The sequence below is a fragment of the Rissa tridactyla genome, chromosome Z, assembly GCF_028500815.1.
Source record: "Rissa tridactyla isolate bRisTri1 chromosome Z, bRisTri1.patW.cur.20221130, whole genome shotgun sequence".
Taxonomy (NCBI): domain Eukaryota; kingdom Metazoa; phylum Chordata; class Aves; order Charadriiformes; family Laridae; genus Rissa; species Rissa tridactyla.
The window spans coordinates 47,445,985-47,460,065 of record NC_071497.1 but is presented as its reverse complement, the minus strand read 5'-3'; the positions used below and the strand labels follow the sequence as shown (position 1 = coordinate 47,460,065).

Genomic DNA, 14,081 nt, shown 5'->3' with positions numbered 1-14,081 from the left:
AAAGCATATTTTATGCTACCATTGCAGACTGCAATGTGTCTCCATTCAAAAGTAGCAGCAGCGAAACTGGTCACACTAATGGAGAAAATACTCTAGAATCCATGGTGACATCAGTCTGGTGACTGTCCTAGCTATTGTGTTACCATGTGTAATAAGACTGCAAGGGCACAGCCCATTCACAGAGCATTTATGCATACTTACAGAAGCTCAGGTGAAAAAGGCTTTTAGACCTGTTTGCAGGTCCCAAGGGAGTTTAGCTTACCCAACAGTGCAGAAAGTTTTGAAATTGTGCACCCGTTTTCTACATAAATTCCACTATTTCATTTCAACTGCCAAAAGCTTCACTTTAGACCATGCCCTGAGTTTTCCCAGAGTGTCCTGAGATGTAGCAAGGCCATAAGTTTTAGGAGAGAGGTCATATCAAGGAGCAAATCACTTCAGTATCAATGAGAAAGACAGATTTCTCAGCCTGAAAATGTTCTACGTACTTTTGACACTGAGATCTTCCAGATCTGTCACAGAAATTAGACCCCAAATATGTCCATCAGTATGGGAAAACACAGAAAACAGCTTGCTGTGGAGACCAGAATACCCGACACCTATCTACAGCATCATCAATGGGATTGACATGAAATCCCACTACTTGAGACCACAGAACTCTGCAAACAGTCAGACTTACTATTTTATCTTAGCACTCACACCCTGAAAGAATCAGCCAATTAATCTAGTTTTGTATCTAGGCATCTCCTGCAGTGGAGACTAGATGCAGGAAGAACAGCCTTCCTGGCTAAGCAGCGCTGTGAGGTACAATAGATAACAGAAACACGAAATAAATTAACTGTGTAGCTCTAATAAAGCTGCTGCTGAACTACTAACGGAGCCAGTGCTCCATGCAGTAGTCATCCACTGCCATCTTCTGTTCTCCTAAGCAATGCAGCACATTAAAATGATGTATCTTGTCACAGTATCTTTTTGTTACTGCTCAACAAGGAAAGACTTTTTTAGCTTTGGGGAAATAAGGAAAAGCTTAAAGCCATGAGCATAATTGCTGCACTAATTCACTAAGTCTTTTGCACAATGACTTCATAATGTCATTTTAGTAACTTGAGAAAGAGAGTCTGATCTACATGAAGTGCTTGGCTTTGAAATTAAGGTAGAGGACCCTCGGGAGCATTCAACAGCAGTACACTAGTTAATTGCTTAGGGGGATCAGTGGGATGAAGAAAACACCACTTCGTAGATATAGGAGCATAGCAATGAAACCACCACTTCTATTCCTAAAATTCCCCTGTATTACCTAATAGCAGCGTGCCAGTAGACACTGAAGTTCTAAGCTACTGTTTTTGCTCCCTAGCCTTTCCTGTGTCTGTTACCTGTTTCACATCTCGAACTAGGTGATGCAAAAGTAGATTTGATGGTCCTTGTTTCTGTGGTGTGAAAAGACAAGAGAGTAAACAAACATGTCATTCTACATTAGAAAATCAATACAGCGAAAGAAAGCAGCTAAAAGATTTTCGTGACACACTACTGTGGTTCAAACTCTCCCCACTCAAAACCTCCCCACAAACCTCTTCAATAACATTTCAACTCCTATCTGCAACACCTCTACTATCTTAAATCTTGAAATACTCTAGGAATAAGTTGGTATCACTTTGGTTAGACAATGTCTCATTTTCTTTATGTATCACAAATCAAAAAACAGAACATATTTCTCACCAGCTTAAGGTGACTACTCAGTCTGGGTCATGACAATGAATCAAAAATAAAAAGCTGGGACACCAATCCAAAAATCCAACATTACAATCAGAAATGATCAAAACCCATAAATTTTCAATTTTTTTCAAAAATGCTTCATAAAAATGTGGCCTAATAGTTAAAACGGTATTCTTTCTAGGCATTCTTATCTAAAGTTGTGCACTGGGATTTCAAATACTCACTGTATTGTATAGTTCTTCCAAACGAGAAATGGTAAGAAAACGGTGCACGTTCACTCCATGCTCTATTAACAGCTTCACAAAATCCACACGGTCCATCACCAAAGCATCCAGCATTGCCTGTTCCAAGGCACCAACCTCCAAAAGGACAGAGATGAAGGAAAAGCTTAGAAAATTATTCTCTTCTTTTGGAAACAAATAAAACATTCCTGAACAGCTACAGATCTCTTTATCACAATGATTTGTCTTTACCTATATTTAAAGTGTGCAGTATAAAAGAAAAACATGTTGTAGAAAGTATCTGTGTAAAAAATACAATGGAGTGGGGGAGTAAAACTGAGTCTCCTTAAGCCCAATGTCTGTAGAGACTTCTACAAATTTAACTTTACAACCAGATTGTGGTAATACATTCCCTACTCTTTAATTCACTTCAGAAGTTAATGTATGATAATGCAGGGGGCGGAGGGAAGCCTTTCTTTTTTGACATATGACAAAAGCCATTTCAAGGTACTGTATTTCAAGATCTCCCTATAGAACTTGAGGTTCTTTAAAGCAGACTTCTTTTCAAACATGAGAGAGAATCTGCGTTAGGATAAACTCTCTCAAAGACACTGTGAAGCACAGCTCTACCTACAACAGTGTCCAAATGGTGAAAGCACTCTACTCATGGCACTTGCACAGCGCTCAGCAGGATTCCTATATGCAAAATAGCAAAGGAGTTGGACATATGAGGTTCATATAAATCCATATAAAGAATACCTAGAGCACATCTATGCACAGAAAACTCAGTGGCATGAGCAGAATGAGGACACTGGCACAGAAATGGTGCAGGTGCTAGTGCTGACTTGTCACGTGAAGTTAGTCCTTTCCATGTACGTATTTACACTTAGCGGAAGCGACACTAAAAGATATCCAATAAATGTTACAGAACTGCCACACGTGAAAAGAAAACTTGTGCACTGTTCCTGAATTATTGGTGTTTCTTCCAGAGATATCTCAAAGTGACCATTTTTGTACCAGATTTCCTCTAGCAGTCATTCCTTGCACTAAAGAGGTTTTGACAGCCATCTGGTAACTACCAGAATTCTTTGTTGTAAAATCCATTTGAGACTGAGCTGACATTTAAGCAGAAACATAGTTACAGCTGGTTACAATCTTTACCTTCTGAAATTTTGTCACCACTAAATCGCGACCTTCTGAAAGGAAATGGCCACAGTCTGTGCATAATTGTGCACATTTCCTTAAAACACTTAAATAGACAGAAAAATACTAAGACTGCGTGGACAATCACCTAAAAATTGCTGCTTAAATATCTAATTCAAAATTTGAATTACACACAACACAATAACCATGCACAAACTGCAGATCCTGACACCTGTAGGCCTGGCGGACCCTGAGCAGTCAGAGAAGTACTCCTCTAATTAAGAAAGTAACCAAGTCCACCGTAAACTTTAAAACTGTGTTTGTGCATTTTCTTTTTTCTTTTTTTTTTCCTTCCTCACAGTGCATGATGAAAATATTGTTATTTAAGATCTTTTTTCCTGCATAGCCAAAAGAAAAACTTTCAGGAACATAAGTCCTTCTAATTTTTGCTTGGAGAAGCAGCAAGAGATGTAAGGCTTGTTTATTATGAGTTCTTTGCGTCTTACTTGAAGGTGAGAACATACTCATTATTTGACACTGACTTTTCATTCAAATCGGTGCTGAATAACTGCACTGAAATAGATAAGAACAGGTACATAGATCTTTTTCAAACATATCAGAAGCCAAGGAGCGAGAGTAGGGGGACTGCCAGCCAACCCGTAATGCCAGAGGATGATCAAGATATAAAAGAAACACACAGGGAGATAAGGCTATTGCAGAAATGATAAATTAATTCGTTGTCTCACTGCTCACTACAGAACATGTTAGGAAAGGTTGTACATCAAAGCTGTTCTTTATGGAAGACAAATCTGAGGAACTGTGTCAAATTGAAGTGTCAGTAGAAAAGATTATAGAAGTAATCCCTAAAGTGTTAGCAAATTGTCAGGACCAGGTGGTATTCACCTAAGAGTGATCAGGGAACTGAAGTATAGCTGAAATCAGCCCCTCTAACAGCGGAATGGAAGACAGCAGAAAATACATCAATTTTCAAAAAAGACAAAGGAATGTGTAAGTTGTCAAAATATACCATATCAATACAGTTAGAACTTTGTAAGGACAAATATAATGAAACTACAATAATGAATAGCAATAATAGCAACATGGGTAAATACAGTAGAGTAAGAGGAAGCGAGGCAGTTATTTTGTAGAATGAAATCAGAATTCTACCAGAATTTTGCAGGGGACAATGAAGATAAGGCTGTCAGTTTGACATAGTACATTTGTATCTCCACAAAAGCTTTTGATGATGGCTTTCTTGAAGGATTTTTAAATAAATTAAGTTGTCACAAGGCAAAAGGTCCTCCAATTGTTTAATAACTGATCAAATGGTAGGGAAAAAGATTATTAATAGTGATTGGAGACCAAGAAAATCCCACATACTGAATACTGACTTCACATACTTGCTGATGATACAAAAATACTCATCATAAAATTAATTGGGAAGATGTGCAAAAAAATCTTGCAATATGGGATAACCAGCAAAAAAAGCAGGTGATATTCAATATTGGTAAATGTGAAATAATGTGCATTTGGGAAAAAACCCTACCTGCACATCAGTCTTGAAATTAACTCAGAAAAAATGTTAGTGGACAGGTCTTCTGAAAGCATGAACGTAAGTTGCATACAAGTTGGAAACAAGTAAAAAAGGCACATAGACTATTAGGATTTATATTTAGATGAATAGAGAATAATGTATAAAATACTAGTATTTCACTAAATATCTCCACGAAGGGCCACATATCTTGAATACTGGGTACAGTGCTGGTCTACCTATCCCAAAAGATGACCTTATGACCTGAAAAAAAAGTACACAGAAGAGCAGAAAAAATTGTCAGAAACACGGAAAAGCTGAACAGCACCTTGGGAAAGCTAGGAGTGAAGTGCGGGGATTATGCAATAGTTCTCTCAAATCTTCTGTGTCAAAGTGGTGGGGACTAGGAAAATGTTACTCATTATTTCCCATACACACAGGGGGACCATGATTTCCCTAGTCCTGCTGGACACACTATTTACACTATTTCTGATCCAAGCCAGGATGCTATTGGCTGCCTTGGCCACCTGGGCATACTTCTGTCTCATATTCAGCCAGCTGATGACAAACACCCCCAGGCCCTTTTCCACCAGGACAGCTTTGTAGCCATTCTTAGAATCATAGAATGGTTTAGGTTGGAAGGGACCTAACAGATCATCTAGCTCCAATCCCCCTGCCATAGGCAGAGACATCTCCCAGTAGACCTGGTTGCTCAAATCCTGCTCTTCCCCAAGCCTGTAGCATCGTGTGGAGTTGTTGTGACCCAAGTGCAGGACCCATCACTTAGCCTTGTTGAATCTCGTATGTTTGGCTTTGGCCCATTGATCCATTCTGTCCAGATCCCTCTGTAGAGCCTTCCTACCCTCAAGCAGATCAACACTCCCACCCAACTTGGTGTCATCTGCAAAATTACTGAGGGTGCACTTGATCCCCTTTGTCCAGATCATTGTTAAAGATATGAAACAGAACTGGCTCCAATACTGAGCCCTGGGGAACACCACGTGTGACCAGCCGCCAACTGGATTTAACTCCGTTCACCACAACTCTTTGGGCCCGGCCGTCTAGTCAGTTTTTACCCCAAAAAGAGTATGCCCATCCAAGCCATGAGCAGCCAGTTTCTCCAGGAGAATGCTGTGGGAAATGGAGTCAAAGTGATGTGGTGATGTGATGCTTAGGGACACGGTCTACTGGTAGACTTGACAGTGTTAGGTTTACAGTTGGGTTCAATGATCGTAAATGTCTTTTCCAACCTCAATGATTTTATGATGCTATTCTATGGATCTATGATTCTATGATTATATCATTTATATTAATTCGCCAGTCAAGGCAAGTTTCACCTGCCACACTTCTCATGTAAACACAAAGGAATGATGCAGACTCATAGGCCTTGCCAACATACATCTTCAGTGATAAAAATGGCAAAAGCATAATGCTTCTCTCTTATTCCAATAGTATAGAATTTCAAGCAGTAAGATAGATGGTATCCCCCTTTCTTTAATATCTTACACAGATGTGTTTCAATAAAGCCTATCAACAGTTCACAGCACAGCTGTTGAATGCAAAAAACTAAATAAACACAAATAGGAAAGTGTACATGCTATAAAACAATGAAAACATTGGGAAAAATAAATTTTCTTCATAGAGTCAAAACATAACAAGGTATTGTAAAAAAAACCCCATAAAGGTAAAAATATGCCCACATCATTGTGTATACACAAATCTGTTCCACATTCCATAAAAACAATACTGTTGGACAGAAAGACTGTTAAGATTATGCAGTCAGACACTCAAAAGTTATCAGATAATTCATCACCATGAATAACAATACAATTACTCATTGCTCAATCACATACTATGTTTCCCCAGAGGGTTTAGTCTTATTCAGTTCACAGAGTGAATGATGCTCTCTTACGAGGGAGTTATTCAACAATTTGTTCTAACTTTATTGTTGCAGGCTTGGCACATCCCTTATCATTCACACACCATTCCAATCCTGAAAATGAAAGCGGTAATTTCATTCTTTGCCATTCATTTTTTACCAGGTTTTGTGCAAGAACATTACGTGATCATCTCCATTTCACAGTGAACTGAGCCCAAAGAGGTAGCAGCAACAACAAATACTCCTTTGATTCACGAATGCCCAATCGTAGACATCTCAAGCATAATTGTCCGTGTGTTCAGCCTTATATACCACAAGAAAATATGGACTGGTGATCAATAAATTCAGCTCTCTGTGTCAAACAACCAGCTATGGTCACTCAAAAAAAAATACACCCACTGTCGATTTTCCAAAATTTACATTGTAAAGAAAAAAAGGCACTTGGGACTGGAAAAATCAGCCCCCAATGATTATCAACACAGGCTTGAGGAATACATACCCAAAAGGACCACTAAAACTATGTGGAAAGGCTAGCAGTGAAAACTGCAGGAATTTTAGATATCACCTCTTCTCTGTGGAAATAAATGTGTTTGATTTTTCATCTGATGCACTCTGCAGTTGAATACTTTGCAATTTTAAGAATAATGCCTCTCCAAAATCAAAGGTGATTACTCCAGGAGACTGATTGCAAGCATCAAGTTATTCCTTACTTTAAGCCTGACAAATGCAAATCATGGAAAATTAGTCATCATAACAAAGAGTAAAGCCACTGTGAAAATTAAAAGATAACAGTACCTTCCAGTGTTGTCCATAAACCAGTATGTGTTTCTTGGCGATATCTAGCTGGTTCCAAGCCAACGCCAAATCTAGCTGATCTGAAGCAGACATATTTGTACCTAGGAAACAAGTAAAGGACCTAGCAGTTTACACACATTAATGTTACTCCTTTGCTTTGAAAAGGTAAGCCAATGGGACTGTATGTCAGATGGAAACAGGTCATGCTTTAAGACAGGTACCTTTCAAGAGTGCAGTCAGAATTGCCAAATCAATGTCCTGCTGATCTTCTGACTCCGCATCAAATATGGTTATCTGTTAGAATTGCAGAAGTATACTATTTGAGGTGAGGCAGAGAAGTCTGTAGTTATTTCTTCTTCATAACGGCTGTGGTAGATCAAATCATACACATTTCAACACAAACAATGGCAAAGGCCCAGACATGATTTTCCTTTGTTTCAAACAAAAAATGCATTTTGATTTTAATGCAATGGCATTCCAGGCAAACTGACATCAACCTACTGCATAATAACATGAGTCTACTTCCTTTTGATTAGCCTTTAAAGCTAAGAAATGTAAAAATGCAACATGGTTGATATCTACTCGGTTTTCAACTAAAAAATAAGCACTCAAATAAAGGAAAAAAAAAACAAAAGCAAAAACAAAAGCAAAACCAAAACCAAAACCAAAAACAAACCATATCGGGTAGTTTCCATCTTAGTGATCGTTGCTACAACTGTCTTTACTCCCATAACAAATACTTGTCATTACTCCATCATATTTGAAAAGCCATGGGAGACTGGTGAAGTTCCCGCTGACCGGAAAAGGGGAAACATAACCTCCATTTTTAAAAAGGCTAAAAAGGAAGACCCAGGGAACTACAGGCCAGTCAGTCTCACCTCTGTGCCTGGCAAAATCATGGAGCAGATCCTCCTGGAAACTCTGCTAAGGCACATGGAAAACAGAGAGATGACTGATCGCAGCTAACATGGCTTCACTAAGGGCAAACTGTGCCTGACAAATTTGATGGCCTTCTATGATGGCGTTACAGCATTGGTGGATAAAGGAAGAGCAACTGACATTATTTACCTGGACTTGTGCAAAGTGTTTAATACTGTCCCGCACAACATCCTTGTCTCTAAATCAGAGAGACATGGATTTGACAGGTGGACCACTTGGTGGGTAAGGAATTGCCTGGACGATCTCACTCAAAAATTTGTGATCAATGGCTGAATGTCCAGGTGGAGACCAGTGACAACTGGTGTCCCTGAGAGGTCTGTATTGGGACGAGGATTATTCAACATCTTTCTCATCGACATGGACAGTGGAATTGAGTCCACCCTCAGCAAGTTTGACGACTACACCAGGCTGTGTGGGGTGGCTGATACTCTAACAGGAAGGGACGCCATCTGGAGGGACCTGGACAGGCTTGAGAGATGGGTCAATGCAAAACTCATGAAGTTCAACAAGACCAAGTGCAAGGTCCTGCACATGGGTCAGGGCAATCCCAAGCACAAATACAGGCTGGGCAATGAGTGGATTAAGAGCAGCCCTGAGGAAAAGGACTTCGGGGTACTGGTGAATGAAAAACTGGACATAATGTGTACTCACAGCCCAGAAAGCCAACTGCATCCTGAGCCACATCAAAAGAAGCGTGGCCAGCAGGTTGATGTAGGTGATTCTGCCCCTCTACTCCACTTTCATGAGACCTCACTTGGAGTACTATGTCCAGCTCTGGGTCGTCCAGCAAAAGACATTAACCCATTTGAGTGAGTCCAGAGGAGGGCCACAAAGATGATCAGAGAGCTGGAGCACCTATGTTATGAGGACAGGCTGAGAGAGCTGGAGTTCTTCAGACTAAAAAAGAGAAGGATCCAGGGAGACCTTATAGCAGCCTTCCAGTATCTAAAGGAGGCCTACAGGAAGGATGGGGAGGGACTCTTTATCAAGGAGTGTAGCGACAGGACAAGGGGTAACACTTTTAAACTGAAAGAGGGTAGATTTATATCACATATTAGGAAGAAATTCTTTACTGTGAGGGTGGTGAGGCACTGGAACAGGCTGCCAAGAGGTGTTGTGGATATCCCATCCCTGGAAGTGCTCAAGGCCAGGCTGGATGGGGCTTTGAGTAACCTGCTCTAGTGAAAGGTAACCCTGCCCATGGCAGGGGGGTTGGAACTAGGTGATCTTTAAGGTCCGTTCCAACCCAAACCATTCTACGATTCTATGATTCTACTCACAAATGAGCACTTGAGACACTAAACATGCCAGCACATTTCCAAAGTACATTTCAATACACAGAGAAGTTCTATCACTATTCTGTTATCAGTAGAAGAATGGATTGAAACATTCCTAAATTAGAAGACAGACACTACTAGAGAAGAAAAAGAGTAGGAACTACTTGATCTTTTCTCCAAAACCAAAGACGTCTGGCCTATTACTAAAATAAGAAAGGCTGTGATTTCATAAGCAACCACTGAGACTTGAGAAGTTAACTAAACAGGCCCTATGGGGCTAGCCAGTATATAAATTACCACAGACACCTTTGTGTTATCTTTATATTAGAGATAACACCACTATTTCTATCACTGCTGTGCCCACGCCAACCCCCCACAGAAAGAGCAAAAAGGATAACAGCAAATGAAGATGCTCTAAACTCAGAGCATGAACCCTACTCACGGACTCTCTGTGCTCCATGCATTCCATCAAAATGTGAAATAGATGACTGGACTGTTTCTGTCCCAAGCTAAATGTGTTTTGAATCATCAATAACACCTCCTCCTTCACTTGAGGGCGCAGCTCCCTGAAAAATGGATATACAAGCCAGAATAAGTATACTTTTAGCTACCTATTACCAGCCCAAATGACACCTCAGCAAAAGATGAAATTTGTGCTATGCAGAGACATATGAGAAAACCCTTTTATTTCCACTTCTCTGTTGATTTATTCCTGCCTTCTTTCAACAAAACAAAGCAAAGGCATCCCGTAACATAAATTATTATCCACACAGGCGTTAGTTCTGACCATACTTATATACTATTGGGAATAGAGTAAATTAAAAAATTAACAATTTTCAAAGGATTGTCTGTGAATATAGAGCTAAAAATCACTAAAAGTTTAGCAAACTTTTTGTTTCTTTCAATAACCTTAGAGGGATAAAATTAAATTCCTCGTTATTCGTTCATTAAGATTCATACCTCTCCTGTCTTTTTTCCCCTCATTTATCTTTCTGTCCATAATTTCCTTTTCTTTTGAAATGGCAGAATCTTTTTTTTTAAAAGATAAAAAATAGGGAAGAGAAAGCAAGTGAAGAAAAAATTTCTCAATACAACACAATAGGGAAAAATACCACCCCCACAAAAGAATATTTAGAAAAGATAACAGATAAACAATTAGGATATAAATTTCATTAAGATGCTTGGTTTTTTTTTAATTGGAATAAACCCAGGCCACATTTTTAAAATTTGCTTTTTTATTTAAAAAGCCCTTTTGACTTTGAAAAACTTTCACAAAAATATTAATTTGCTACACAAATATATACTTATTTCCATTTTGGATGTAAAATTTTCATCAAGGCAGGTTTAATAGAGTCTGCAGCTGAGGCTGCACTGGAGAGGACACAAAGAGTTACAGTTAGATGAGGATGATAAATCTGGGTTACCACTGGGTAAACCCAAGCTATAACCAAGGAATCTTAATCTTCCTCCTACCCTAGCCTGAGGCTTCTACAGCAACTAAGACCAGCCCTAGTCTCAAAAGCGTTGTACAACGCAAATCTAAGCCCGCTTACAGAATACTGATGGCAGGAGAAAGGACTGACTCAAAATCCAAGCAGGCACTTTGGGATCACCCAGCAGTGTCGCCCATCAAAGGTGAGAAACACTATAATAACTCAGATAGATGAAATTTCTTTTTCCTCTTCAAAAATTCCTTAGTAAATTTGGCAGAATAATTCTTTCAGAACCAGTTTGAGGCAGGGAAGGAAGAAGCTATGCTCTCACTTCACAGAAGTAAAAGCCAGCAAAAGACCATGGCAGGTTTATTGCTAGCAACATAAGAAATTATCTCAGCGGTTTTAAGACGCGAGTTTTCAGGTCCCTCCCAATACAACAGACCAAGCAGGAGGAGCATCATGCCACTACTCACCCCGTATCACCCGTGTGTTTGTGGGTAAAAGCCAGGATATCTGCAGCTCTGCCAGTGCCCTCATAGACCACCACAGGGACAGCTGGGCTGGCCCTCACGTACTCCCACACCATTAGGATCACATTGGGGCCTCCTTCCACCACCAACCCAACTACGGGTACACCTTGGCCCATTCCTGTTTCAAAACACACCTAACCAGTTACAAACAGGTCTTGGTCACACACACACACACACACAAAAATCAGAACATCTGGTAAATAAATACTCATGAAGGAGTCTCATACGTGGTTCAATGGAGAGGAAATCATGCCTTCACTATCTCCAATTCGACTTACACTTTTTAAGGCTTTCACAGAACTTCTGCAACCGGATCAAAAAGAGCATGAAAACCTCCTGATAAAATCCTAAGCAGCCCTGCCTTGGAAAGAAGACACATCCTTCAGAATATCCCCCTGCCCTTTACGAGAGCACCCTCTCACAAACAAAGGGTGCTGACGGCAGTTGAAATGTCATCAGTGTCCATTTGTTTGCCTACACACGTAGAGGAGTAATCAGGCCCTTCTTAACAGACTTTCTCAAGTTTTACAGCAGCAGGGTGTTTTTTTTAACAATCAGAAATAAATTTCAAACAAGATGCAACAGAAATAGAAAAACAACAGAAAGGCTGACTTGCAAAAACTCACAGTAAGAAAAGATATAACAGGCTGAGTAAGAAGCTCTAAATATGAACAGTTAAAAAACGGGTAGGTTTCTAAGTTTCTAAATTCTGTAATGTGAGCAGATAAAGGAAACAAGGATTCAACAGCATAACTCTGCTAATGTCTTTTTAACATACCTCCAGATTTAAATTACTAGGTAAGAGTGAACTTCCACAAATAATTTATATAATCTAGCACATAAAAAGAAATACTTGTCTATGTAATAAATATTTTATTCATTATTTCTATACCATAACTCAGTTACTGTATAGGCAAACAATGGAAGTTACACAATCTGACAAACACACACTGGCTGAAGCTATTCCTTTTACAACCAGTCTTTGTTTCTGTACCTGAGGAGGTCACAGGCTTGCAATAGAGAAGAGTGATGAGGATAAAAAATAATGAACAAGGGAAGAAGGATTCAAATTCCACTGAATGTGACAATTTTTCTACCTAGCAAAATGCTGGGAAACTAGCTAGTGCTGATACAGAGACCACACAAAATTGCAAAGTGAGCAAATGCTCAATACTTACTAAATAATCCGAGTCGTTTACATGTCTCTACAACTGAGAAACAGAATGCAAGTTAGCCCAAATGCATAATGCTTTATAAAAATGCTGTCCTCTTCATTTTCCTGATACTCAGAGTTCAAGACTCGTGCAATTAATAACTTTCAACCTCAGTGACATGTATGGCAAATGAAGATGTTGTAACATGTAGCAGGAAATGTCAAGTACCTCCGCAACTTTTACGATAGGTTTTTCTGTCATAAAGCTGACCACAGCAGTACTCACTTGTGTGTATTTTTTGAAGGGATATGTACTTCTCCAAATTCCTCCTGAGCACCATTTCATTCCCATATTTGCCTACTGTACCATCATCTGCCATTAGAAAATGCGAATGCATGCTGTTGAGGGTACTTAGCTTGCTGAGTGGATTACCAAGAGTCTGGTAGAGGCAAACTACCTAATAAAAAAAAAAATCTTTAAAGAAACCAACAAAATATCACCATTTAGTTTACGTTGCTTCACTTGTATGTATTTCTGCATCATATTGTAATCTTCTGAAAGCCTCCACCACTCTCTTTGCTGCTCTACTCAAACATAGGTTTTCATCTGATTCTCAACACCAACAAAACCATAATTAATACCACAGAAAGCATTTCTGATTAGTCCTGCAGCCCTTTGTCACGGTCACTGCCTGCCTTTCTTTGGAACAGCTGAAATACAATGGCATGTTTTTCCTGGGTGTATTACCATTAAACACACGTGAGCTATCATTTATCAGGAATTATTTCACCTTACTTGTCAAATGTTTTTAGACAGTTATGCAGATTGTGCCCTCACATTGGCACTCACATAAAGTTCTAGTTTATTAACAAAAAGCATGCCTACTAATAGCCTATTTGTGTATACCATTAACCTGATTGCTTGTCCTGAGTCACATGAATATAGAAATACATCATTTGCAACCACAAGAGAATTGCCTAATTAATTACAAAATTTCAAAAAGAAATCGCAATTTCCTGTAAGAAAAGAAATATTTTAAAACTATTCATTTACATATAACAAGCAAAATACAGGCCTCAACATGCCGCAGAATTCTACTGCCAAGCAAAATCTAAGCCTCTATTACTGAAAAAAAATATCAAACCAATGAAATTAAACAACCAGCAAATAAAAACGGTTTCCAAGAAGGATATAACATCCCCTGAACATGAAGGCTTTTATTATTAAAACGTGTCTGACTCACATCTTTTCCAATGAGATCCCTCTGGTTCTCAATGATACCCCATGGAGGAATCCCAACAGCACAGATCTTTCTCAGGTGTGGTGAGGCACGGCCTTTCAGCGCATCACCCACATGCCTGGACACTCCTAAAAAGAAAATTAAATCATCATTTTCTTCTACCTTCATAGAACTGCTACAGGACACCAATACAAGGGTTTCCCATAATTTAATTTATTCTACA

The 14,081-nt window shown here is 39.3% G+C and overlaps 1 protein-coding gene across 11 annotated transcripts in view; it reads right to left on the bottom strand.

Moving 5' to 3' along the window:
- Nucleotides 1–14,081, bottom strand: part of TRPM6 (transient receptor potential cation channel subfamily M member 6) — a 100,998-nt gene that overhangs the window by 50,697 nt on the left and 36,220 nt on the right. For 9 of the 11 annotated variants that reach the window (XR_008463788.1, XR_008463789.1, XM_054185432.1 and 6 more), the window contains 8 exons: nucleotides 13,862–13,986; nucleotides 12,904–13,075; nucleotides 11,408–11,582; nucleotides 9,941–10,064; nucleotides 7,504–7,576; nucleotides 7,283–7,383; nucleotides 1,938–2,072; nucleotides 1,374–1,427 (listed from right to left, as the gene is read on the bottom strand). Coding sequence is in view for 9 of the 11 variants with exons in the window: in XM_054185432.1 (XP_054041407.1) it covers nucleotides 1,374–1,427; nucleotides 1,938–2,072; nucleotides 7,283–7,383; nucleotides 7,504–7,576; nucleotides 9,941–10,064; nucleotides 11,408–11,582; nucleotides 12,904–13,075; nucleotides 13,862–13,986 (959 nt within the window). In the remaining 2 variants the exon portion in view is untranslated. Of the gene's footprint in view, nucleotides 1–1,373; nucleotides 1,428–1,937; nucleotides 2,073–7,282; nucleotides 7,384–7,503; nucleotides 7,577–9,940; nucleotides 11,583–12,903; nucleotides 13,076–13,861; nucleotides 13,987–14,081 lie in introns of those variants that run through there. The other 2 variants (XM_054185438.1, XM_054185440.1) reach the window with 2 other exon arrangements.